Source organism: Corvus cornix, chromosome 9 (assembly GCF_000738735.6).
Source record: "Corvus cornix cornix isolate S_Up_H32 chromosome 9, ASM73873v5, whole genome shotgun sequence".
Classification (NCBI taxonomy): domain Eukaryota; kingdom Metazoa; phylum Chordata; class Aves; order Passeriformes; family Corvidae; genus Corvus; species Corvus cornix.
In genome coordinates, this window is record NC_046339.1 from 17,684,357 (window position 1) to 17,711,643 (window position 27,287).

The window sequence follows — 27,287 nt, forward strand, 5'->3', positions numbered from 1 at the left end:
AGCCACCACACACAGGGAAATTCCCAGGTAGAAAGGCTTTACATGAAAAAGTCTGCACAGCTGCTCCAAGTTCTTCATGGCAAATTTAACTAATTTTAATTTTTTAGAAGAAAAACTTCCATGTAACATTTAAATATTGGGACTTGGTTTGAGGTGAGAGGAAGATGGTCTTTGCTTTCCTTTGAGTATTCATTGTTTCACAGTTTTATGGTGTATGGGAAACTGCTTAAAAAGTTCTTCTCCAGATGAGGAATGCAGGTTGTTTTTAATTATGTGACAGGCAATCTAGGGTGACATGCCTACTTACCCTCTAGATGACAGCAAGCTTTATTTCTTTAAACAGACTAAGGTGGGAGACATTCAGATGTTAAATAGCCTAAAGGCTGCAAAGGTTCTTCATTTCAGTAGCCCTCTGACTCAGCTGTGCTAATTTCCATTGCAGGAGGAATTTAGTCAAAACAATTGGAGTGTGAAAAATGCCCACGCTTTGGGCTTTACATTTTATTTTTAACTTAGTGTTTTCTCATTCTCTATCAATCATGACAACTCTTAATGCAAGAAAGTGAGAGCCCCTTCTTAGCATCTCATCCCAGAGAACAGTTTAATACTGAGAGCTTTGTTCTGCATGTTAAATGCCTATTGACTCCTCTGGCCCAAAGAAATATTGATTTTTCTCTCTTTCTTTACAGGCACTGCTTTCTTTCCTGGTCGCTGTGCTGAGGTCTTTGCCAAAGGTCAAAGCATTGGGAAACTTGGAGTCGTACACCCTGATGTTATCACCAAGTTTGAGCTCACCATGCCGTGCTCTGCTCTGGAGATCAATATTGAGCCCTTCGTGTGAAGATGTGACTTTTATCCTCCGACAGCCGTCCACTGTCACATGCAGCACCCTCTCCTCTTTTGTCTGCCTCCCAGGGGACATCCACTTATGCTTTTATGTTCCAATAAACCAGAAAAACAGATCCTGTCTCCGTGAGTAAATGTGTTCTTTACAGTGCGATCTGGCTGGCTTCTGCAGGGAAGGAATGTGGGATCTCGGACTAGGCTGTGCCCTCAATGTTTTCAAAGGGCAGGGGGGAAGAAACGAGTTGGGTCAAAGCCCAGTGCTTTACAAGAGAAATGTAATGGCAGAGCACATGATTAGTTTTCAAAATCAGAAACGTTCCACAGACACAGCTTCATACTGTAACTGATTATGGCTGCATAACAGGAATCTCATTCTTTTCTTATTGCATGAAATAAGATAATTGATTAGAGCAAATGTTGAGTGAATGTGAGCAGAACTAAGGAGTTGAGCTTTTATTCTGTACGGTTGTCATGTGCTCATCAATGGCTGGGGGAGGAAAATAAACTTGTTTCATGAAAACCAGAGCTATTTTGTAAGCAAGATGTGTGTAATATCTGCTTCCCTGCTCCAGACATAACTGTTGGTCCTTTATCATTCTAAATTCAGAAAGGGGAGGGGGTGGAATTAAACTTTTTCCATTGTTGATGTCAGCCTGGCGGTTTTTGAAGCTCCAAACCAAATGGGGAAATGCATTTAAGAGCATATGCCAGTGGTCTTTTGCATGAGGAGCAGAAAACTATCAAAGCCTTTGTCTGCCTAAGGCTGGCATGTTTGTCTGCAGAAGTGAGCGTGGGCCTGCTGCACGCCCAGCCCCACCAGGGCTTTCTGGACCCCAGCTGTGTAGCAGGACCACGCAGCTTTTGGGCAGGGTTCTTTTTCTGGCAGTTCTGCCCCTGCCAGTACATGAGAACCTCTCATGGATCAGGCTTTTCCTTCTAGGTGGCTTTCTGGCAGCAGTTGTGTCACAGCTTGGTGCATTGTGCCTCTGCTCTCTGTTAAACTGAGACGCTCCATCCAGCACAGTGATGCCCGATCCTTCCTTTCTGCAGGAATGTCACCAAGTGGGTGGTCAGCTCAGTACACTGCAGCAGCTCTTGACTGGCTGGCTTGTGGGGCTGGCTGTCCCTCCTTTGCAATATTATAACCATTGCTAATGCTGCTGGCTAACAGCCACCAGTATTTTGTATTAGGCCTATGCACTGTGGCTTCTTTCTGCTGTGAGAGCCAGATGGACCCTGATCCCAGGAGGGGCCTGTCCAGGAGTGGACATCTGGGAGTTGCTGGAGAAGGGTGTCACAATGACTGCCCCACTGAGCAGAAGGATGTGCAGTGGTGAGGTAAGCTTGTAGTTTTACGAGCTGCACAGACCCCTATCACTGGGCCCACAAGGGCTTTTCAATGGCAGCCCCATCAATAATCTCAACAGGTGGGAAGGCAACAGGCAATGCTTTTTGGTGCAAGTGATAATTCAGTATGAAAAATGCACTACAGTTACCCATCTGGAAACCCTATGGTTCCCCTCAGATGGAAGTGTAGATTTTAATTATCTCTGCATGACAGACGTGAAATGAGAATATAGCTATCGCCATACGTTGCATGACTGACTCCGGTGCCCACGGAGAGTGAGAAAACTGCAGCTTACATTTTAAACCTCCCAAGAGATTAGGCAGCTTGGCGTTTGCAGGATCTCTCTCTCCACAATGCCCACACAACTGTAACCAGGCAGGCTTACAGTGTGGGAAGCAATGTGTAACGCAGATGGAAAGTATTAACCCCCCCTGTTTATTGGTGTGTCATGCATGGGGATTAGGACGACAATAAGGCAGATTTGCATTGCAGCAGAGTGCAGGCATATCTGTGTGCACTAAATATATTTCTCTGCACAAGATTTTCTAACTCTTTGTGTGTCCCAGTTCTCCTGAGAATTTAGCTGTCCTTTGAGTTTAAAAACTAGATTAAGCTGAGACTAAGGGCTTGAGCTGTGGTGGCATGTGTGTGAGGCTTTTAGGGATCTCTTCTTTTTCATACCATTTGCTCCTGCATTGGCAGCTAAATGCTCCAAAAACACGAGCTTTGTCCCAGGTAGGTACCATTACTTGCTAGAAGTAGACAATGAGAATCAAGAAAATGGTTAAAAAGCCTCTTCAGAGTCCCTGACCCCTCCAGTTAACTGTGGTGCCAGCAGCCTTGCAATGAAATTCAAGCTCTGCTGTAGTGCTGTGCTCAGGATTAACTGTGATTCCTGATGAGTGGGACACTTCATATAAGTCTGGTGTATTTATTGCGAGGCTTTGTCTTTCATAGCTCCAAAGCAATTATGTGGTATTTACAGCCTGCTCATAGCTGTGTGCAGTACTTGAGGTAGTTATCACACAGCTTCATGCTGGAGCCAGCCACTGTGAGCACTGAAATTTGCTTTCATCCTTTGCTGTAGCCATGGGCTCTGGCAAAGGAAACCTTTGCTGCTGGTAGGGACTTCTGAGCAGTTTTTTAACATCTTTTGAACTTGGGTTTTCTTTTTAGACAAGAGTTGGAAGTGGGATTTTTAACTACTGCTCCGCGATTATGGATTACTTTTGGCCTGCTCCTGCTGCCTGTGGGTAATGGGTCATTGCTGGAGATCTGAACACAAGCAGAAAAGGCTGGAGAGCTGGTGACAGAGAGATCAGAGGTGGTTTAGTGTGCTGTCTGGGTGATTGCTGGGTTCATTCTGCTGGACACGAGCTCTGGTTTTGTCCTTGCTGTGCTTTGGTGGTGATTTTCCAAAGAGCAGAACCCTGAGCCAGCCTGGCTGCAGCTCCCGGCACAGGCCCCGATGCCTGCAGGTCACCCTTGCTATTGCACAAGGGTGTTTATGGAAAGGTGATGCCTGGGACTGTTTCCATCTCCAGGCTGGCACTGTGCTTGCTTGAAATTTAAATCATCCTTGGTTTGGCAGGTGAGTATGGAATAGGCTGAGCAAAAGCGCTGCCAGGAGGTTGCCAGGGGATCATGGCCTGGCACACGCGACACCTCTGACCGCCCGGTGACCTTGAAACCGAGCCTGCTGCCAGGGTGGGGTGGCAGCGGGGTGGCCGTGGGACAGTGGGAAGGTGGGAAGACAGTGAGACAGCAGGGGAAGATCTGACAGGAGCAGGAACTGGCAGCAAGCAAGGGCCTTCCTTTACTCATGGCTTAGCAACTGTGCAAGATCCCACCCACTGCCCAGCTGCACGTCCACCCTGTTCAGAGAGGCACCCATGTTTTCTAACTCTTCCTTGTAACGCAGCTGAGAAGGGTCAAAACTGAAACTGAGACTGTTTTCTTCTGTTCCCTAGATTACATCAACTGTATCCAGAAAAGCAAGGCACAAGCTTGCTTGCAATTTTGCATAGGAACTTGGATGGGTTAGGAGACTGGGGTCATGACAAAGTTACTGCTGGAAAATTAAAGCAGGGAAATTCAGTGCTTGCTGCTTTGGTTCCTAATCCCTGCCAAAAAGTGCAATAGCCTTGTGGCGTCTGACAGAGTAGCTGGTTCTGCACTGGGCCACCAGCACACAGAGATGCCCCAGACAGGAGGAAGCCTGGGTTGGCACCACATGCCCAGAAAGCGATTTGCAAAGTAAGCAGGCCAGGAGAGGGCAGTCTCCAGGCAGGACAGAGCTGACTAAGCTAAGAGTGGGGTGCCTGCTACATCCCTCTTGACAGCATAACAAAGGAAACTTGGATTGTCTTGCATCACCCCTCCGGCTGTGGGCAGGCACAGGACGGAGAGCTGTAGCGCTGGACCAGGACAGACAGCACAGACAGTACTGAGAAGAGAACGGCCCAGGCTGTGATACTCTGGAAGTTACCTCCCACTCCATTCACATCAAAAGCAGTGTTTTAGTCTAAAATGCAAGCGTGCTTACTTGAGAGGATTCAGTTGGAGCCTTTGTGTTACAAAGTACAGAACATGGCCAGCAAACCCACCACAAAACCTCATTCTCTACCACCACCCTGGAAATGCAGAGGCATCTTCACTGCAGGGATGAAGAGGTGGGGAGCATTTCCAAAGACAGCAAAGACACACAGAGATCTGTAATGAGGAGCTGGTGCTTCAGGTTAATGAACTACAGAAAGGGTGATGTGTCTCACCTTGTCAGAAGACTTGCCTCTCCAAGCCTGGCCCTGCAGGCGTGTCTGTGGTCCTGTGAGCATCCCATGAGCACAACCTCAGCACAGAGCCCAGCTGACACACCTGCCTAACCCAGCTGGCCCAGGGATGCTGCAGCAATTGGGCTCACCCTGATCAGCTGTGGGCAGGATATGATGCTGAGGGGAGGATGTGGCCCTACCTGGTTTCAAACACACATTTTGACCACAAAACCTTGTTAGGTACCTCAACTAATGCAAAATATTCTGCAGTTCATGAGTTGTCATGCTATCTTTGCACATGTTAAACTGGCTTTCAGTTAACTGTTTAGTCTACTAGAAGTAGATATTGCAGGTGAAGGAGATTCCAGTGGCCAAAAGTCCCCCAGCACCAATTACATGCAACTCACTCATTTCCATTTGCAAGGGTTGTAACAAATAGTGGGGTGGGTGCTTGCACTTGGGAAGCTCTTTTACCTGGGACTCATTGCCTTTACATCAGTCATTTACAAGTATCAATAGAGGATGCAAAATGAACAGACAGACACCAAACTCTGCAAAATAGGTTTATTTTAAAATTTGAACGAAATAGAATTTGCATTTTTTGCATGAATCACATGCAAGTGAATACTATAAAAATACTTGTGCAGCATTTATATATATTTTATAAAATCTTCATAGCATAAAATAGCTGTGAATCAGAACAGAAATTTTACACATAAAGCTGCATGAATTTCCCTGTCAAACTGTGCCTTTCTCAGGAGTAATTCCAATCCCCAGCTTAAACACTCAGCTTGCTGCTAAGTTTTTTTCTCAATTTTGTGATATGGCCCCTCCTCAGGGCTCTGGTTGTGCACTGCACCTGTGTGTCATGCAGCACTCTTAGCACAAGGGGTTTAAAGGTGTTTTAAACCTGATGGCAGCGCTTCTGTGACAGGAGGGAGAGAGGCTGAGGATGGAACCCCACGGCTATGGTGGCTCACATTCAGCACTCACCTAGGGGCAGGTGTGAGCGGGCATGTGCCCTGCTGAAAGGCTCGCTGGAGCTGTTTGCATGCATGTGTAAAGTCCACACAACCTGTTATGAAACAGTTTATCCACAGCCTGAGCAAATCTAAAACTGGTTAAAATTTCTGCCTGCGTTTCTTCTGGAGATTGATAGCCTGGGTTTAAAGTGGTGCAGCTCTTTCACATGCACACCTTGCTCTCCTCAGACAGAACTCCCAGCCACAGTTTTGGAATTGATTATGTTTATCCAAGCAGTCAATGGATGGCAAAGCACCTCCTTTACATTCTTCAGGTTCATTTTTCTCGCAGCCAGGAAGGCAAGTGGACATGGTTAAAAAGCTGGCTCTCACTGTACATTCTGCCAGGCAAGGCACGGGGGCCATACTTGAAGCTCTGCAGCAATAGCACGGTACATTTTCCTAGCCAAGAAGACCACGTTCAATGCTGTATTTCTCAACAGCTCATTGGTCCAACAGCTGATATATTCTGTTTTAAATAAGCGGCCTGAGTTATAGGGACGACCTTCCTATGGACATGCCGCCCTGCTATTCTGCAAGTGTTGCAGGATGCATGGAAGACCAACTGTAATGCTGTGCAGCAGCAGAAAATGATGGCATCTTATCATTGCCATGCGCTGTAGTCACCAGAGTCACTACTCAGCTCCTTCCACAACGCAGTTTATGGACGCTACTTGTCACCTCTGCACGACAGGAAGGACTTTTTCCTTTGCCCTAGCCAGGAAAACTAAATCAGAGTTAAACAGTCTGAGTTCAAGCCGGAATGCTGTGGTAATAACTCTGCTCAGTTGTTTGTAGGCAAAGTATCCTTTAGTGGAGGCTTTCTTATTAATATCCAAGGTAACTTTGTTGCAAAGCACATTAAACATTTTATGTTAGATTTTCCTTCTCTTTTACATTTTGTGGTTTTTGTTTTTTTTTTTTTTTATTGTAATAATGAGTAAAACCATCCCCACAGAACTAGCCTGGTCTGGCAGTGCTATCAGAAGACACTATGAGCTCTGCCCAACGATGGCACTTTGCTCTTGGCTGGACACCTCTCTCCCCACCCCACCAGCTGCTTTTTCCCCGATGCCCCAAACCTGAGCCTTTCCTTAGCTTGCTCTGCTGCTTCAGGAGCAGCCCTCAGCTGAGCAGGTACAGGCCTGCTCCCCAGCAACCCCAACTCCACAGGAAACCAGCCATTGCTGCTGCTCTGGCCGGCATTTTGGCTGTGTGCTTGTCATTTTCAGTTGCCTGGGGGAAGTGTGTCTAGTTATGGGACACAGTGGGGACACAGTGGGGTCGGTGATTTCTAACCCAAAGTTATCTGTGCACAGGCCTTCCCAGGACTCTTCCAGGTCAGATATTTCAGGTCAGTTATTTTGGGTTTGTGTGGCAAGGGCATGGTAGTGGCGGGGGGGAGCTACAAGCATTGCTTCTCTCAGAAGGTGCCAGAACCAATGTGTCCAACAGAACCAATGCCAGCCAGCTCCCAGACAGATCCACTGAGCCCATCTGTGACAGTAGCAGCACCTCTGGGATAACAGTTAAGATGGGAGGAAAAACCTGCTCCGCTGCAGGCAGAGAGAGGAGTGAAGGTACGGGAGGGAAACAACTCTGCAGACACCAAGACCACAGAAGGAAGAGGAAGAGGTGCTCTGGGTGCCAGAGCAGAGACTCCCCTGCAGCCCATGGTGCAGCCCATGGTGCAGCCCATGGAGAGGTAGCTGTGCCCCTGCAGCCCATGGAGGTCCATGGGGAATGGAGATCCACCTGCAATCAGTGGAGGACCCCACACTGGAGCAGGGTAATGCCATAAGAAGGGTGTGAGAAGTCCACACTAGAACAGGCTCCTGGGTGGGACTTGTGACCCCTCAGCGGACACATGCTGGATGAAGAACTGTAGCCCATGGGAAAAATTCACTTTGGAGATGTTTTTGGAGAGCTGTCTTGTCTGGGAGGGATCCCACGCTGGAGCAGGGGAGGAGTGTGAGGAGTCCTATCCCTGAGGAGGAAGGAGCAGCAGAAGCAATGATGAACTGACTGTAACCTCCATTCCCATCCCCCTGTGATGGTGGGTGGGAGGAGGTAGAGAATTCAGGAGGGAAATTGGGCCTAGAAAGAAGGGAGGGGTAGGTGGAAGGTAGTTTTAATGTTTGGTTTTATTTCTTATTATCCTATTCTGATTAATTTGGTAATAAATTAAACATTTCCCCAAGTCGAGTCTGTTTTGCCTGTGACAGTAAAACTGCTGAGTGATCTCCCCCTGCCCTTGTCTCGAGCCATGATCCTCTCATTATACTTTCTCTCCCTGGAGAGAGGGGAGTGATAGAGCAGCTTTGGTGAGCACCCGGCATCCAGCCAGAGCGAAACCCACCACACCAGTGCAGAAAGGCACAAAACACTTTTCGGTCAAGGCACCAGCCTGGACTGAGTTATTGTGTCCCCGAAGCACGGGTGCCGCAGGTGGCTCGGTGAGGAGGAGCTGTGCTCACATCAGTCCCAGCAGCTCATGCAGCAGCGGCACAATCACGGTGGCTGTGAAGCCAACGGTGGAGTACGTCACAAACTTATAGGGCACTTCCACTTCCAGGCGTCTCTGGGCTTCCAGGTCACGGATGGGGAACTTGTACCGATAGCCCAGCAAGCCAAGGACCACGCTCTTCATGACCCAGCGTGTCAGCAGGACAACCAAGATCCCTACGAAGAACCTGGCTAGCACGAGCACCATGGTACTGGTGACCAGAGGAAATCCAGGCTGAAAACTTTTGCTGGTGTAGGCTGGAGCAGCATACTGGTTGTTTAACCAAAATCCCACAGTTGCTCCAGCTGCTGCTCCTAAGATAGTAGTGGTGTCTCCCCTGGTAGGGCTGTAATAGTCTAGTTTGGGGTAGTTGTAACATAAGACAAGAGGCACAACTATGGAAAACAGTGGGCAGAAGGGGCTGGTTAAGAGCAAGTGATCTATCGTGTCCCATGCAGGATACAAGAGCATGAGCAGCACAGCCGAAATCAGTGCTCCACCGATCACATCCTGTAAATAAATCACATTTAATAGGCTTTGTGAGATCTGGAAGGTAAACTGGGTATTTGGGTGATCATAAAAGACCAGTATCTGCATTGGTGGGGCCCAGTAGTGGAGGAACGCCCTGAATTCAGTGATGCCATTACCTCCATGCAGGGACAACCTGAAGCCTGTGCTAAATAAAACGTGACAGTCCATGAACCTAACCTTAGCTTATGCATAAGCATGTGTCTGTGGACACACATTCTCCTCCTCATCTGCTCTCATGTTTTGAGGGCATTCCCCACCAATTCTCCACCTCAGAAAAGGCACCTGCACAACTCCATCTCAGGGACAATATTGCAGTGAGCTGCCTTCACACAAACCCTTTCCCTCCCATAACCCTACAAGCGATTTCATCACATCAGTGTGATTATCCCTTGCTTGCTTTGCATAAAGGGGAAGATGCTGTCCTTTGTCAGAGACAGGTTCCCATCCCAGGAACACAAGCTCCAGGGATGGAAAGTGCAGAGCTGTGGGACATGGTGCATGTGCCATGGTTTCTGCCAGCAGTGGGAGGGAGGCACCTCCAGGCAGGGATACAGCAAGGAGAAATTTGTTGCCCAAGTCTCTGAAATCCGGTTTCCAGTACAGTGCCCAAAGCAAGCACATAGTTAAACCCTAATTTATTAACAGAGGCAAATAAGGTGTTTTGAGAACTTGATTGTTGTCAGCCACAAAGCTGAGAAAGGAGACAGGAGGTAACCCCTAACAAAAGCCATCTGTATGAGAGCAGCCAGGTAAAAAACAATAAAACAAGTTTCCCCACGCTGCCCTTCCAGTGTCACAAGAGGCAGCAGTGTTAGAACAGCACAAAATGCTCTGCAAAAGCTGAAGTTAGTCACAGACAGGAATGTCCTCTTCTAAGATTGTATCTTTTTTACGAGTCATGGCAGCTGACTACTACCATGCTTGGTCACAGTCTGAAAATTATTTATGTGAACTTCACTTTGAGCTAGGCAGGAATGAGGGGACTTTTTCACAACAGAAATATTTAATGACTTTCTGGTAAATGCATGACTACTGTGTGGCTGAACTTCAGCTGTTTACAACGTGCATTAGATTCACAGAACATTTGGTTTTAAGCAAGTCCTACAGCCATTGTGCATATTCCTAATACAAATTTCCATTTATTCCTTCATCCAAAACATGAGGCTAGCCATGGGAATACACAAACTTGTCTAGTATGTAAAATACCATTATGTGTCAATGTTTCACAGTAATTCATGTTTTGATATCAATTCTTAGATTATACCTTTACACACAAAACATGTTTTGGCCCAACACTAAGTAACTGCCTCAACACAAAAGAGCTGAGGGCTGCTCCCAGCACCAATGCTCAGAAATCCCATCCCCGCTCTGTACCTCCATTTCCCACCCAGCTGTTTGTCCACCTCATGTTAGAAGAAAAAGTCCTTGATACAGTTGATCAAGGTGATCAAGGAGCAAAACTCAAAAGCTGTTCACATGCTTTTCTGTTTCAATTAAAGAAATGTAACCAAACATTAATATTCCCTCATGAAAACTTTGCTCAGGTTTACCCAGATTTAGTCAGATTTGACTGCAGCAGTTCCTAACCCAGCTCCAAACAGTCCCTACCTACAAACCTGGTTAGAGTTTTCTGAACTTTATTATCCTCCCATTCAGCCCCAGTACAGTAACATGGCTCCTAGAGGTTTCAAGCAGGACCCAGACAATCAGCTCTGCCCCTGACCAGTGGCACTGTACCGGTGGTCTCCAAACTGGGTGCACCAGGCAACCCTTTGGGCTGGGGGGAGAACATACTTTCTGCACCACTCATCAGTAAAACAACATATACGCATTTTTTAAAAGTAGTGCTTATTTCATCCTTATCTTATGTTTATTAGAGTATATTTTGTATGTGTTTTATAATGTATGTATTGGTACAGTAGTACATGTATACAATTTGTAAGTAAATATATATATACATATGTATAGGGGGTGCATATTCAGATTTTTTTTACTGAACAAAAAAGTTTGGAGGCCAGTGGTTTATTCTGTTTTTTCCCCTATCCACCAATATGTGGGCTTCTCATTTTGGAAATTCCTCACTAGAAGCTGCTGGAGAGCTCAGCACATGCCATGGCTGTCTGTGGTGACTCCTTTCAGTCCTGATGTGCATGGGCAGGTTTGATCTTTTGAACACCCAGAGGAAGTGGGCAAGATCCACAACAACACCTACATTTAGCAGTGCAGAATGAATTATTTCCCCCCTTGCCTGCTAAACTAAGGAGAAGATGGGAAGAGGAAAGATGGCTCTGATTTCTGCGAGAAAAGCTGCTTTTGTGGACTCTCCCTGCTGTGTCCCCCGGAGCAGGACCTGAGTTTTCCCCGGGGGTGGAGCTGCTTTAGCACTCCCAGGAAGCACATTCTTGCCTGTCTGCCTGTGTAAACAGATTAGCGTCTCGCCAAGCCTGCAATTATCAAGGAATTTTTAAATAAAGGCAGGCACGGGATTTTGCTCAAGGTGCAGTACTACCAGCAAAACTTAAAACCTCCTGTTGCCCTGCTGGGATGCTCCAGCTGCCTCAGCACAGATGAGTCCTCCCCAGACTCCGTCTACCTCCCCTAAAGCCCCTCCGCTGCTATGCAGCTCAGCTCTGCTCCCACACAGTGCCAAATATCTGCTTCCCTGATATTGCCAATCCAAGCAAAAATAACACTTTTCCTATTCTGCGTTTTTTTAAGTTCCTCTACATTTTCATTTAGTGTGAGACACTGTTCACTCTCCTAAACAGAAATATCTTACTTGGTTTCCACTCCTAAGGGTTACTTTATTTCATCCCCCAAGGACTGTACTACACAGCGTGTGAAGTACTGTGAATGCGCTGTGTGTTTATCAGCTTTAAAATATTTAAGATAATTTCAGGATTAATGGTAGCGTGAAAAAGCCTGAAATACAGCCCGTCAAAGGGGCAGGGTGGGAGCTCCAGAACACTACCTCCAGCAATAAATGCATCAACACGGAATGGGTATATCTCAGGGGCAAAAAAGCGACCATGCTGGCCAGCACAGGGCATTATTGCTTGTAACTCAGGGTAGCTGCAGTGCCAGTGAGGTTCTCACATCAGTTGTAGCTCTGGAGGGAATGGCTCCAGCAGCTGTGAGATAGGAAAACTTGTTCACTGCATTGAGGCAGGGACCAAAAATTGGGCCAATGTTTTAAATGGAAAGCAAAGTAATATTTTCTAAAATACGGCTCTCTGGGGAAAGAAAGCAAACAACAACTACCAGTCATATCGTCTCCAATTGTTTTTTTGTTTCTCAAAAATAACCTGTAAAAACCCACAGATTCACTGCTTCAAAATGTGTCCAAATTTTTACTTTTTTTTACTTTGCCTTTTCCAGGTAACTCCAGATCCCCTCTTTACCAGGTCCTCAGACTCCATCATTTAAGACCTAAAAGAAAGGACTCTGCCTTTCCCCTGTTTTTACACACACACAGGATATTCTGATGTTGAGGTGGTGGAGAAGGGTAGTTGTAACTAAATTACCTGTCAGCAGTGCAAGTGCATTACTGACACCCCTTTTCCCTGAGCTCTGGTACAGCTGGAAGGATGCAGATAGCTCCCCATAGCAGCTGACTGTCTCCCCAGAAAGTCTTTAATGGTAACATCTCTTCTACTGACATGACTGTGCTTTCTGATACCATTCCTCGTTCAAAAGCAAGGCCAGCAGTGCTGAAATGCAGACAGATTTGTAGAGCTGAGACTACAGCAGATGAGCTTCTGCAACAGAGCTGCAGGAAAGCACAATGCAACTGTCCTTGTCACTCCTCCTCTGGTACCTCAAACAGGAAAAATCAGTTACACCAAGTCCATGGATATTTGTTACCCATTTCTTTGCTTTATTAAAATGCTATGACCACTTAATACATAATTATATTCTTTCTTTTAAGGCCTCAGTTAAATATCCAGAGGCTCCTTGAGCCAATGGCTTGGCTGGGCACTGCTGTGCCTTAGCCCTATGACATCACAGCTCAGGGCAGGACCCATCCCACAAAAGGTCAGAAACAGCTCTGAACTGCAATTCTTCCCCAAAGAACCATCACTGCAGGTGGGACAGCAGAGCCCGTCATTGTGGGTGACAAGCTGCTGCTGCAGAGAGAGGGGTTGCATGTGGCAACCCCTCTGGCCTTTCCCCAGCTCCATCCTCACCATGGCACACATGAGGTGAAGACCCCAGCCAAGGACTTTTGCCCTTTTGAGAGGCAGCATTGCTCACACTTCAGCTAAGAAGCTTTTTTTAAATTTTATTTTACAGCTCTTTCCTATCATGTCAAAAGCACAAAGGACTTTTTCTTCTTTACCCTAAAATCCATCTCAATTTAGAGGGGTTTTTCATTATGATGGCCAGCAAGAGAAGTATGCAAAGAATTTTTACTGATTGACTTAATGTCAGTAGCAAAGAAAGGGTGTCTGCATCTTCGATGTAAGATATTGTTTTGATCCACTGGGCCTGAAAGGGAAGGTCAGGCTATATTTTATAGCTAACCTTAATCTCATGAGGGCTCCCTTTCTTACAGTTATCAAGTCTCATTACAAACCTAATTATTACTTAGTAAAAAAGATTCAATTTTTTATGCATATGCAACTAACAACACATATCAAACTCCTGTGGGGAAATAGCCAGGAGTTTTTGTCCATACTTGGGAAGCTGGGCCACCCTTTTGACCACTATATATAACAAATCAATAAAGTTTCCTCTTGTCAGGAAAGAACCAGCTATCACAGGCACACTGAAATCTGTTCCTAAAGCAGGACTGATGTCTCTAAGCAACTGTGCCCAGCAAGTCTATCATATAAAGTCACCGATATTTTATGATTATTTTCAAAGTATTTGTGCATCTCAGTCCCTTAAGAATTAATTTCCTTCCGGCTGAAAACAAGAAACTTGTCATAATATTTTTAAGTGCCTTGTGCCTGTATGGTGACAGGAGACCTGCTGCTGCCCAGCCCCTCCAGGGCAGCTCACTTGTGACTCACCAACCTGCAATTCCTCCCCGGCACTCCCAGTCTAAACCAGCCCCGAGCATTTCTCGCTGAAAACAGTGATACTATTGCACAAAGGGCTTAGCTAAGGAGCAGCGTCAGTTGCCCAAGTGCATTCCTCGCAATTAAAATTTCGAAATGGAGAGCTCCAACTGAGATGCCACCCTGACCTCACCCGGCTCCTCAGCCCACGCACACCGCAGCCTCCCCATGCTATAAACTTCCTGCGGACTCAAATATCAATAGCCCGAGGGTTTCCTCACAGCTCCTTTGAATGCTCAGCCTGAAATTCAGTGGCACAACTCATCTACTCTTGTAGGGGCAGACCAAGGCACGTCATGTATCACTTGAAGAGTGGGAGATGGGAGTTGCTGTAGGAAAGCAGAGCTGGAGGCACATCCTTACCAGGACTGTGTGCATCCCTGTGTAGAGCCTGCTCAGACACACCAACGTTGAAAACACAAACGCTGCTACCAGGCCAAGCTCGAATGGATACTGTGAAAAGGGAAAAAAATAAGTTAAATACACACATTACACCAAGCAGTTGGACTGACATAAGGATCTCATGCGAGAAGCGGCTCCTGAGTTGTACTTTCCCCAAGAGATTAACGTGACCTGAGACAAGACACCTCCCCCCCCGCCCCAGTCAACATGCAACCCTGCTAGAAGGTCATTTCATTAGCTGTGGTGCCTGCTTTTGGAAGATCTGGTCTCAGTGTGGGGAAGTATGGGAAATAGATGGTATTTGCAGAATTGTTACCTACAATACCTATCTGCAAAAACCATGTTAGTGTTAAAGAGCTTAAGAAAAAAGGCACAGCATGCTGTACAAGCCATGCCTGAGGTAGCACTGCAGTCTCAGCTCAGCCAAGGGGATTGTGACAGCTGCGGAGTCTGACCAGAAGTGTGATCAATAGTCCTCGAGCCGTGGGCTGAGTGGGGAGAATCAATGTCTGGGCTGAAACCACAGTCCAGCTATTAGAGCAGTCAGGACTGCTCTTCCCTGTGACACTTAAAGATTTAGTCATCTTATGAAGGTGTTTTTGCTTAATGCCCTCTCTGAGTAGCCTACAAACATGGAAAGATGCATTTAAATAAATCAACATTTAAAAAGGAAAAAAAAACCTATTTGGTAAAGAATAAGCTTAACATATTAGCCCTTAATGCACTCATTCAAATCCTGAAACTGAGTGGGCTGCTGGGCTCCTTTCAGTCCATAAGGGAGATCTTTTGTAAAAAAATAAACCAACTCAAAATATAAACAAATGCAATTAATTCATCCAATTTGACACAAAGTCTCCATCTTCTGCCAGAAGCTGACGACTGGCCAGGGTGGCCACAGATCAGCACAAAAATGCTTCTGTGGAAATTCTAAGCGTAACAACTCTCTTCTGACCCTTTCCCCCAGCATACTCCAGCCCCCTGAATAGACAGCTCAGACCCAGCTGCAGATATCGCTCCCAGTTCGTAAAACACTAATTTTCCTGATTTCTCTAAGCCTTTGGAGCACTTACACCCACTTGACTCCTCCCTCAGCAGGCAGCCTGGGAGCTAGTCCAGATCAGTAATTGATGATTAGGGCAGCTTGAGAAGATAGCAGCATAATGTACTGGGAGATTTTTTCATCTTAATAGAGGCAATTAAACAATTTAATTATTTGACAGCAGCTTTATTGTTTCGTGGCAGTTTCCAAGAAGCACAAGACAGCCTGTGAAGAGCTGCATGTCCCACTGGGCACCTGCAGATTGAGGAGGAGAAGGTGATGCTGACCAGGTCTTCTTGGAAGCTCTGACACATGGGAGGATCTGGCCTTCCAGGACTGATAAATATTCCCTCTTATGGCTCCTTGTCCCCATTCCACTGTCAAGCTGCTCTGACCAGTTACCACACAGGGAGCAGGAGCCCTCTTGGTTATATGGGTTTATTCCTTAAGGGGGCTAAGAAACATTGTTAAATACAATGCAGCCAGGAAGTTATTATTGCTAGAGGACAGGAAACACATGCTTGGATTCATAAAACAGAATGAAAATAATCATCATGGAGAAATGAGTTTTCAGGAAATAAACCTCTTAGAAAGATGGTGAGGAAAAATGAGACTTCCCCAAGCAGCCCACAGCTCCAGTGCAGCGAAGTTGCTGTTATTTCTCTGACAGCAGGCTTTCCAGTCATGCTGTGTGCTGTTAGTCTAACCCAGGCAAAGGCCAGGGGATTTCCAAGGATGCTTTTCCTTTCATACAGAAACCAGGTGACACAGAGCTCCTTTGGTTGCCCTGGGAGCCAGCATGTCCCAACGTGCAGCATTGACTTGGTGGGCATGGGGTGAGCACAAAATGCTGGCACCTTCCCTCCACGGTCACCCCACGTGCAAAAACACAGTGGACCCACCACACCACAGCAGGGCAGTGCAGCCTGACAGCAGCTCCGAGAGGAGTCTGTGCAAAAGAAAGGATATTTCCACTAAATTTTTTTCTGTGTCTGTAATTGACCAGCCACAGGTAAGCACAGAAAAGAATACGCATCTGTGAAAATAAATGCAGAGCTCCTCTGGAAGTGGCAACAGCTTTGGATTTGCAAGCTTTATGTGGCTTACTGGAAGCAGACACGCTTTTTTTTTTTTTAATATATTTTCTTTTTCTTCTTTTGTTTTCTTTTTGTACCCCCTACCTTGTACTGGTTTGTGGTTGCAATGAAAAAGGAGAAGGAGATGGCTGTAGCTGCCATGGCGTGGGTGGACGGCATCCCATACTCTGCATTCGTCCTCATCTCCAGCTTCACAACAGGTGGTGACAGGGGCCGAGGCCACTTCAGGATGTCCTTGGAGACCTGGCCTATGTACATCACTATCTGGGGACAGGCAAGGCCACAGGGCTGTCAGTCAGCACAGGCAATCCCCATGCAGCCCACCCAAGAACCACCTGCATTTCAGTGCTTTTTCCTGCAGAATCCACCCCTCCAAGTGCAGAATTTATCCCCTGAATTATTAAAGGGGTTTCCATTAGCTCAGTCAGTGAAGGAAGCAGTGGTTTTGCTGCACTGTGTGGTAACCTGAGCAGAAGTGGGACCAAGAGGAGGGTTGGCTGATGAGATTCAGCAACACAGGACAGTGTGAGACAGACAGCTGGCTCCCACCCCATGCCAGAGAAGTTTAAGTTTCCTCCCTAACCCTCCCAACCCCTCTCCTATAAGAAAACTGTTGTAAGAGAAATTTTTCCACCCCCACCTTTGAATCACTGCCTTGCCCAGCTGTGTCCAGCACCAGCTCCCCTATTCCCAGCAGCTCCCACTGCACCAGGTGCTGCAGGAGCCCTGCTGGGATGCACCACCTCTGTGGTTATTAAATGACAACCTCGGCATTGTTGCAGAGGCAGCAGAGGGAAAACTGGACAAGCAACATGAGGTACCAGTTCTCCTGCCTAACTCCCCAGTAAAGGGCTTTTATTCCCTGCCTGGGACACCAGAGGCTTAAGCGAGGGCTCCATTAATTAGCTCCCAAGCACAGCAACACGGTACTTTTGGGGGAAGTGTTGCATTCTCAGGTCAGCAAGGGAAGTAGAGGCAAGAGGCAATGCTATCCAGTATCCCTGAGAGGTGCTGCCCATCCAGCCATGCCCAGGACATCCTTGGCTCCTTAGCACCCTCTTCCTGAAGGCAGCAGGCTCTCAGCATCCACAGTGGCAAGATCTGAGAAAAGTTAGCCAGGCTGTCCTGTAGGATGTATTTGCTTTCTGTTGTAACCCTCCTCCCCCTTTAGATAATTGTCATGGGTTAGCAAAGCATAGTCTCAGAAGTGATGTTTTTGCAAAGGGGTGCTTACAGCTTCTTCTGTGACCTGACAGAACCTATCAGATGGCCAGTTTGAATATGGACAATTTTTTAAGCCACTTAAAATTGTGACTGCCTCTGTGATCCACACTTAAGAATAGACAAACCCCAGGCAGAGCGCTCTCGTTTCCAGTGCTGGGACAGGTGGCTGCGGGCCCCATGTGGGGGCCGGCGGGCCCAGCCCAGGCCCTGCTCCGGCCGGGCCAGGCCACGGCCATCCTGGAGCCGATGGGGCCTGTTCCACCTGTGGAACCCCCCCACATCCCTGCTGTGGGCAGCTGGAGAGGCTCAGCTCCCCCTCTCCAGTGCGGCCAAGATCCGGCTGAAAGCTGCACCGCTGTCCGGCAAAAGATCATGTAACCAACAGCAATAAGCCACATTCCTTTTAGTGCTGTGAAGAGCTGAAAACCTGAGGGAGAAGAAAGAGGAGATGCTTAAAGCTGAAATTCTGTTGTAAAGCTATGATGTATCAGAGTACCCGTTGTAATTTCATGAAGGCATGGGGGGTGGACCATTCAGCTTGTACTTGTGAGCAAAAGCACTTGTGCTGAGATAAGCAGATGCTGAAGCAGCTGTAATTTGATGAGAAGTTTGAACAGGGAGAGATGGAAGTGATGAGGACTTTTGCTCCAAATGGAAGAGGAGAAGACCTCAGTTCCTAGAGATGCTCCCAGAGATAGTCCTAGAGATGAAGATGAGGAAGACCCTTTGCTCCCAGGGAAGGAGAAGGGCCTCTGTTCTTAGAGGTTAAATGCTCCCAGAGATGGGTGAAGAGAACTTTTGTTCCTGAACGGCTCAACCTTAAAATTGTACCCCAGTAATTCAAGAGTGGACCCTCGAAAGCAGTTGTGGGAAAAGCTGCAAGTTGTGGGAAGGGACTCACATGCGAGCAGAGAACCAACCCGGGCAGCTGCCTCGTTGTGTTAATGTTTTCATAGCATGGGCAAGAGAGACTCCTCTTCCTAAATGAACTGAACAAGGTTATTATGGAAGTGGTAAACAGACTGAACATCTCAAGGGTTGTCTTTTTACATTGTCAGTGGGAAAAGGGAGAAAGGTGGGGGGAGGAGAAGAGTTCTGAAGGTGTGGTATGATTTTTTTTCCCCCCCTTTTCTTTTTCCTTATTTTAGGTCTATTAATAAACTTCTTTATATTCTTTATATTCTTGGTGCCTGCTTTGCTTTTCTCCTAATTCTTATCTCACAGAAGGTAAATAGTAATGAGTATTTTGGACCAAGCCACTACACTAAATTGGTGTTTCTGCCTGGTTACAAACCAAACCTGCTACAATAATGTAGCTAGACATAGGCGGAGGAGGCTCTTTAAAACAAAGCAAACCTTTTTCCTTTTCTTTTTTTTTTTTAATACAAAGATCAGGTTAACTGGTGTCTATCATGAAAGCTCAGTTGCTGTGTGAGACGGCTCGCTCTTCTGCTTCTCATGCTTCCACCAGCAGAGGAGGGGGCTTAAAATAACATCCTTCCCATACTGGTGTTAGCCATCTGCTGGAACAGCAACACAATCACCCACTGCCACATTTGTCACCAGACACACTGCATCTCTCTCTCTCCCATCAGCCATTTAAAAAAGGGCTTCATGTTAAAAGAAAGATGGCAGGATTCACAAGTCCAGGAAAAAGCCAGTCACATTCCTTCATCCTTCTCTCTACAGCACAGCACATGTCAGAGAGTGCTAGACTTACAGTCAGCACCAGAGCCAGGAAAAGTGACTGCTGGTGACTTTGCAGCCTTTATCCCTCATCATATGAATCACGTTACTGCCTTATTATCAGCAGCAGGCGGCACACACCTGGCTGCTCCTACAGACACACACAGCACAGAGGAGACAGTGAACAGCCTGCCCCAGACTGCTCACAGTAAACAAAGGCTCAGGGAACAAACGTCTTTTAAAAACCTACTGTGTGGGTTTATTTAGTTAATGCCATCAGTTTCCAAATGGATGCAGGCACATGTTTCTAAGTTAATTAAATTCCAGGGTTGAAAGAAAAATTACTCTCTCGGGCAGAACATAAAACATTGAGTCTGCCACTTGTGATACCATCTGAGAGGCAAGGTAGGATGACCAGTTTATCAGCAGTCCTCTATAATAATGACTTCCACTTGTGGAAGTATTATTAGCACTAGAACATAAGAGCATTGCAGAAAAGGAAATGAGTCATCTCAAAAATGAAGGCTATGCTAGGACTCCTCTGATGGTGAAAAAACAGACTGAATGCTGGAGGTGGGATGGGTAAGCGAAAATACCAGGCATCCTCACAACACACTCCCCTTCCTGACACCCCTAATTAACTCTGACCCTTCTAAGTTTTAAAAACACATTGTATAGACAGTAAGGAGAGATGAGACAACCTCCATAAAACACGACGGGGACTCCAGAATATGCTCAGACCAAGCGCTGATCTCTGAAGCACCAGACCTTTGTCTTTAGTTTACCTGGGTACCGTGCACGTAACTTTACACCAATTGTCCTGGATTATTTGGCAGAAGCAGCAGTTGTGGGTGGGGTAAAACACCCCCCACCAGATGAACTGGCAGGCTTCCCGAGAGGAGAATGATGGCAGGTGCACATTGCTAAAGCCCACCCAGCACAGGTGGTGCTCTGTGTCACCTGCACCCCACGGGCTGCTCACAGCGGCTGCAGGCGCACGGCACTGCCCAGGCTCCGTGCGGGCTCCAGGGGCTGGAGGAGCTCGACACCGCCCAGGCTCTGCTCGGGCTCCGGGGGCTGGAGGAGCACGGCACCGCCCAGGCTCTGCTCGGGCTCCTTGCTCACAGCACGGCAAAGCAAACAGCGCATCTGCCAGACCTGCGTGCGGTGGGCAGTGGGGTGCCCTCCCTGGGGACAGCCCTGTGCCACGGGGCAGGGCAGGAGCAGGGCAGGAGCAGCTCCAGTGGGACTGACCTAGCCGTGCCCACCCCACCCTTCTCTCATGCACATCCATGCCTTCCCAATGCAATGAAAATCATTCTGAAATGATTACGGGTTAAATCCTTGCAACAAATGTAATCAGCAATAAAACCCCCCCAAAACTATAAGCACCTTAGAATCAAGACCTTCCTCAAACTCTGGTGCCTACCACTATAGCTGGGCTGGCCTGTGCTGAGGGCAATAGCCAGGACTCCAGGTGAAGGAAAGGCAAGGCTTTATTGGCACTTTGGGCCAACGGTATTACATTTTACTACACAAAGGCAATTGGCAGTTGCTATAGCAGCAAGACAGCCTCTGTAGTCTTTTCTGAGATTTGCTCTGAGTCATATATATGGTCTATCTCCAAAAATACTTCCTCACCTGAGCCTTTGCATCAGGATAAACAAGACAAGTCTTTGTGTTTTAACAGATCTTGCTTTAGTGAACAATCATAGAACCAAATTTGAGGCATTAACATCCACACAGGTGTGAATACCAATTCATTTGTTCCAACATCTACAGAAGCTCCGTTTGTGGTGAGGGGCTGCTCCCCTCCCTCCGAGCACCATGAAGTGACCTGTTTCCCTGACATTCCCATACCTCTGGTGTCTAAATCAACCATCTAAGAGGAGGATTTTCTCGCCTGCAGGTGTTGCCTGGCATTTGCAATGGTTTCCCCTCACTCCTCTCACGCAGCACTACTGTGACAGGAAGCAAGAGCTCCAAAAGCAGATTTACCATAACAGTGCAGACACACATGGAGCAGACAGACACAGCCAAGCCAGTTCCCTATGCCAAGGTATGGCACCGGTGCTGCAGGGTGCAATTTCCCCTGTGGAACATTCCTGTGGCAGCTGCCCAGACCCCGAGCCTGACAGGACTGAGGAAACAGGCTTAGTGCTGCAGGTGTGCTGTGTGTGGACATCCTCCATCATTCCTCCCCTGCCACAACCTCTGCATGGGATGGACACACCTGACCCTCCCACAGGCATAAAAAGATCAGGAGGAACAATTCTTTTTGTATCCTGTAATATTTCAGCTAACAGCAGGAAACCAGATCATATTTGTTTTCTACTTCTGATTTTACAGCTCTCCTAATTCTCATTATTGATCTATTAAAAGGACAAGACAAAATTCTAGAGAAGACACACAGTCAAATAGCTTTGACAACAACTTCCCCGAGACTCACAGTGTGGCAGCCTGACTTTGAATCTGCTGGTTTAGCTGTAAAATAGAAACTGTGTAATCTGGCTCTAGAAACCCTGGCCTGCAGTACTATGTCATCTTCCCAGAAAGGAAATTTACAGTTTGAAAGTGATGTTACTTTGGGGTTTTTTCACAAGCACCATGCACTGATAGGAGTGACCAAGCATACTGGAGAAAAAAAAGAAGGATGCACTATTAATAAACCAGTATTTGCAGATTAGTCAAGCAGAAGCAAAGACTGTATGTGGTTGCCGAGGCAGGTGTGACTTTGATTTACCATACAGAAATTAAGCCAAGCATCCAGGCTGCACTGTTCTATTCTCAGCATCCCCCAAGTTAAGTGACCAGATAAACACTGCAGCAGATACTAGCTGTGACTGTGTCTCTCAAGCATCACTTGCTTCAGAGTGAAAGAGGAGCAGGGCAAGGAAGAGCGTGTTCTTGTGGAGATACTCCTCCTACCCCCAAGTCAATGTCAGGAACTAAGGCTTGGCTTCAGGAAGGCACACCATGAAAGTCACTGAGCAGCACCGTTGGCCCCTTGCCCTGGTAGCAGCCCAGCTGGAGGAAGCCCTGCAGGGCAGGCACTCCCAGCCTGGGGGCCCTAAGCCACTCTCAGATTGCATCCTGCTCCCTGTCCCCTCCTAAAGCACCCGGCTCCTCCCCATGTGCCAACAGCAGCAGCCAGGCTGGGATCTTCCTCGAGGCACACACACCTTGTGGGAGAGGGTAGCTGGCTCTGAGAGCTCCAGGGCCTGCCATTTCCAGCATGGTTACTGTTTTCCAGAAAATACACCAACCTTGTGCTGGCTGCACAGGAACTTTTCACATATACCAAGGGTTTGGCTGGGATCAATGGGACATTCAAGGTCGCATTCAGCTGGTGGGATGCTCAAATCCTTGGGTTGTCTCAGCCACGATGGAAGCAGCAAAGCCAGCAAGTAGGTCTCCAGCCCACCACAAGCAGCACAGTATTCACATCACAGCAAGGGGCAGCAGGAGGCAGGGAGAGGAAGAGACAGCATGGACAGCTTCCTAAAAAAGTTATATATGTATACTTATACACACACACACGCACACACACGTAAGGAGGGAGGACTTGGTTTTAATTCACGCTTCAGAAACACAACACCAGAACAAGATTAGTAGAACCTTGAGCCTCCAGAAGCAGAACCAGCCAACACTGTAACACATGCACTCTGTCTTTAAAAGAAGCCTTTAGACAAAACTATAAGGTAGTTAACTATCTTGTAACAGGCTTAGAGAAAGAAATTTGGGTCCAGGCTCCTGGTAGCAGGCAAAAGTACTGATCTGGTTTGTCATCTAACATCTAAAACTGGCAAACTGTTACACCTAAAAGTTCTACTGAAATACAAAAGGTTTCCAATTTAGACTTCACCTTAAATGATTCACAGTTTGTCTCAGTTATGAAAGCCTTTTTGGCACTTTTTCTTCAAGGGTGGAGTACAGCTACCAGCTCTTGCAAAATTCCCTTTCAATCAACACTTTATCAGCTTGCATACACCATTTATTTTTGTATTCTGACATGTAGTTACTTATGTGCCTGAATACAGTTTTACATGTTCTTGTGCAGTGCAACATTTGGTGCTTTAAAGAGCTTGGCTTTCAAGTGACTGTGTTTATCAGGAGTTCCAGGCTTGTTCCAGTGGAATGTTGCAAAAGCACTAAAACTAACAAATACATAAGAATTGTTAAACCCAAAGTTTGCTTCCAAGTGTGTTTTCAATCACTGCACAGCAATATCAGTGGCACCGCAATTGCAGGTAAACTCCTGCTGATTAGGAAACTCCTGGTTACCCTGAGAGGGAGTTCAGAGCTCATCGTTGCTGAGTAACTAAGTGCTGACAGCCTTTAGAAAACTGTTGTTCTGAAAAGCAAGATGGGAAGCTAAACTACTATGGATTCAGACCCAGGACCTTCCCAGACTTGCTGAAGATGTCCCCACCCAGTGCTGCTCAGGGAGCCCCAAGAGGTGTGCACAGCCTGGCATGACCAGACACCCAAACTCTGCCTTCCTTCAGAGGTGCCACCTACCCCTGAGTCAGCAGCTTATCACTGTCACATGCCAAAAGCTTCCACACCTGCCCGACAAAGCCCAGGCTGGCCAGCTTTTATTTATATTGCATAAATTGAAGTTTTATAGGCTATAAGGAGGTGTGGCCTGCAGAAAAAAAAAACCCACACAACCAGAAAATGAGATTTCCAGGCATGCTGAATAGCAAACTGAAACAGTAAGTTTTTTTCCAGGTCTCTGCCTTTGAAATTCCACACCAAAATAAAGCTTTTAAACCTGAAGCAGAGTAAAAAGTAAAAACCAAACAAACAAAAACAAAGTGATCTTTTACCTCTTGAGCTGAGATGTGGAGTATATTTAAAGTACTTTTAGGGCCTGTGTGAAAGCTATTTTTTGTCTCTGCACTTTCTGGCTGAAATTGAAAGAGTCACAGGCATCAAAGCCTCGCCTGTGCAGTTTCAAGAGTTTGATTTCAAATTGCTGGAGAAGAGAAGCAAAGACACCAGGGTACCCTCATTGCTGACTCAGCACCTTGCCCAGAGATTTCATACATTTCCTCCATCTGTCCACAAAGGTAAAGCCTGCATATATACTCTGAATCCTCCGAGGCAGGGCACCATGGAAGCACAACATGCTGCTTTTAAGCTGCCAGAGCATCTGGATGCAACAACAGTCAGCATTTCCCACAGCCATCCACCTGAACAGAAAAGCACAGGCAACTGGCTTTGAGGACCCAGGGAGAAGACATTCCAGGGTTCCAAGTCCACCCCTCTACTGCTGCTGAAACATACTCTTTATAATTTTTCTTACTGACCTTCACCCTTCTAGAGCTATTTCACAACCTTTGGCTTCAACTGAAATTATTTATGACTGCCTTATGCATGTTTCTTCTTGTGACTGTACTTTCATTTTAAGAAGCTCCTTCCTTCCCATGGTTTTTGCAGCCAGCCCCATCCTCTCTCCAACTTCATTTTGCTAGAGATTTATTCAAGCTTTCAGTCTCTGCTCAGAAAATAGTCTGTTCTTTAATCATCCCTGGCCCTGCTCCAATTTGAAATTACCTTTCTCAAATGGAGGTGACTGGCTCCGCATAAACTATTACAGATAAGATGGCAGGAAGGCTTTGTAAACAGCATTAGTGCTGCTTTAATTTTTAAGGGAAGAAACTCCCCTGATTCATCCCAGGACACTGATATTGTCATTTCCAACTTGCAGCAGAAACTCACAGGTTTAAGTGGGAAACAGCATAAAAAGTACCACCCTCAGCACCACTTCTGTTTCTCCAGAGCTCCCAGATAAGGCCACTTCTCCTGGCCAGTGGTGTCACCCTTTCTGTCACCATCGTCCCTGCCAACCGTGTTCCCAATGTACCCGTGTGCTTTGCACCAGGCTCTTGAAAAAGTCATTGCTGGTCCACTCTCTCTCCCTGTTGAAGAGCTTCACCAACAACCTCTCCAGATCCTGAGCATGCCCTTTAAAGGGGAATTACTGCTACCTTTCTCTTAGAGTTCTCCCTTTGATACCAGCTCCTTTCCCCAGACGGATATGAGCCTTCTGCAGAACGTGCCTGGATCCTGCATTTATCCCTTCATGCTCTTCCCAGCCTTCCACTTGCAGCTGTTGTCAGAGACTGCCTGGATTTTTACTTTCATCTAACACAGCTCTTCATAGCCTCACATCATCATCATTCATTCAAAAGCATTTCTTCAAAACTCCATCACCAAAACCCTCCCATTTAGTTAAAGCACAGCTTTGTCCCTCTGATACCTTGGTACTTCCCAGGCAGCTGAGCCAAATGTCACATGAAGGACCAAGGCATTGGAGGCCAGGCTGGACGGGGCTTGGAGCAACCTGGTCTAGTGGAGGGTGTCCCTGCCCACAGCAGGGGGGAAGGAAGTAGATGATTTTTAAGATCCTTTCCAACCCAAGCTGTTCCATGATTTTATGACTCTGTAAGACAGACCAATACCACTTACAGCACCGTGAGTGCCAGTCCCTGCTCACCAGCAAGAAACACCCCCAGCTGAGCATGCCATGACAATAACACATGGCCTGCACAACCATTTTTAGCCATTTCACAATTACATACAATTAATGTGTTTTAAAAATACAGATTGTCATGAGCCCATGTATTTAAAAGTTTCCCCTTTTCAGTATAAAATGCAATTCCACAACTCAGTAAGTGAAAAATAATATTAATTATTGTAATATCACATACTTGGATACTCTAATTAAGTCAGACTAGATCTGGCCAATACTCAGATGAACTCCTTGCAAGGAAAAGGCAAGGCAAGTCTGCAGAAATGCATGTAAAGAACTCCAAAGGCTCATTTTTTTGAGCAATATGCAAACCCAGAAGGCAGTGACTACCAATTTTCATCTTCTGTGGCACATTTCCAGAAGCTGTAGGTGTACTTCTGGCCAAAAGCCAGCTCTAGTTATATTGTGTCCACCTGCTTCTAAATTTCATCTGCAAATTATTTTTCATGTTCTCTTTATAAAATGTATTGACTAAGGTTACTGGCACAGAGTAACTGATGCCTTCTGTCCAAGACCAGGTGCATTTGAAGGGTATGACCCAATTCAAATTGGTTTTATTACTTTTTATGATATTACTTGGTCAAAAGACAGAATATTATTAACCAGAATTGACTAGCTCATGGAGAAGCTTCACTGTAAATAAAAAGACTTGGATATCATATTCAAGTTTATACCAAGCTTCAGTTTCTTGAATCAGTGTAGATTGATAGCTAAACCTCCAGGCTCTGCCACCTGGCAGAGGTGCTCCCTGCCTCCCTTCTCTGTTTTAAAAAGGTTTTATTTGGGCAGTAATATCTGATCAATACAAAGATGAGCAATGGCAGTGACAAAGCAGCCAGACTTGGCCTGAAAGTGCCTGGTTATCTCCTGTTTTTTTGGTGCTACAATGGAAATACATTATTCTGGATACCCCAAACCACATTTGTGAAGGCTGAAGCATTGCCAAAGTCAGTTAGTTTGTGAATGCTCTCACATTAATAAAAATCAATGCTTTTAAGTCTTAGCCTCCAATAGATAACCTGATCTTTCCCTCCTCAAGTGACTGCAGAAGCACCCTGCTTCTTCCACTGCAGCCTGCACATCCCCTTACTATCAGGTTTATAGTAATTCAACCAAGCCAGAACTACATGAAATTAGGCAGAAGAAATGAGAATAAGAGAAAGATTTTATCAAGTGATGAAAAATGATCCCTAAAATACTATGACACATTG

At 46.4% G+C, this 27,287-nt stretch overlaps 2 protein-coding genes across 3 annotated transcripts in view; one reads left to right on the plus strand and one right to left on the minus strand.

Moving 5' to 3' along the window:
• The window catches only part of FARSB (phenylalanyl-tRNA synthetase subunit beta), a 37,117-nt gene extending 36,148 nt beyond the window's left edge, over positions 1-969 (plus strand). The window contains exon 17 of the mRNA XM_039557025.1: positions 690-969. Coding sequence (XP_039412959.1) covers positions 690-841 — 152 coding nt within the window. The 3' untranslated portion in view covers positions 842-969. The remainder of the gene's footprint in view (positions 1-689) is intronic.
• Positions 970-8,154: 7,185 nt separating this feature from the next.
• Positions 8,155-27,287, minus strand: part of SGPP2 (sphingosine-1-phosphate phosphatase 2) — a 33,306-nt gene continuing 14,173 nt past the window's right edge. Inside the window, exons 3-5 of one of the 2 annotated variants that reach the window (XM_039557191.1) lie at positions 16,710-16,889; positions 14,451-14,540; positions 8,155-9,003 (exon numbers count right to left, since the gene is read on the minus strand). In XM_039557191.1, the coding sequence (XP_039413125.1) occupies positions 8,461-9,003; positions 14,451-14,540; positions 16,710-16,889 (813 nt within the window). In that variant the 3' untranslated portion in view covers positions 8,155-8,460. The remainder of the gene's footprint in view (positions 9,004-14,450; positions 14,541-16,709; positions 16,890-27,287) is intronic. The other variant, XM_039557192.1, reaches the window with a different exon arrangement.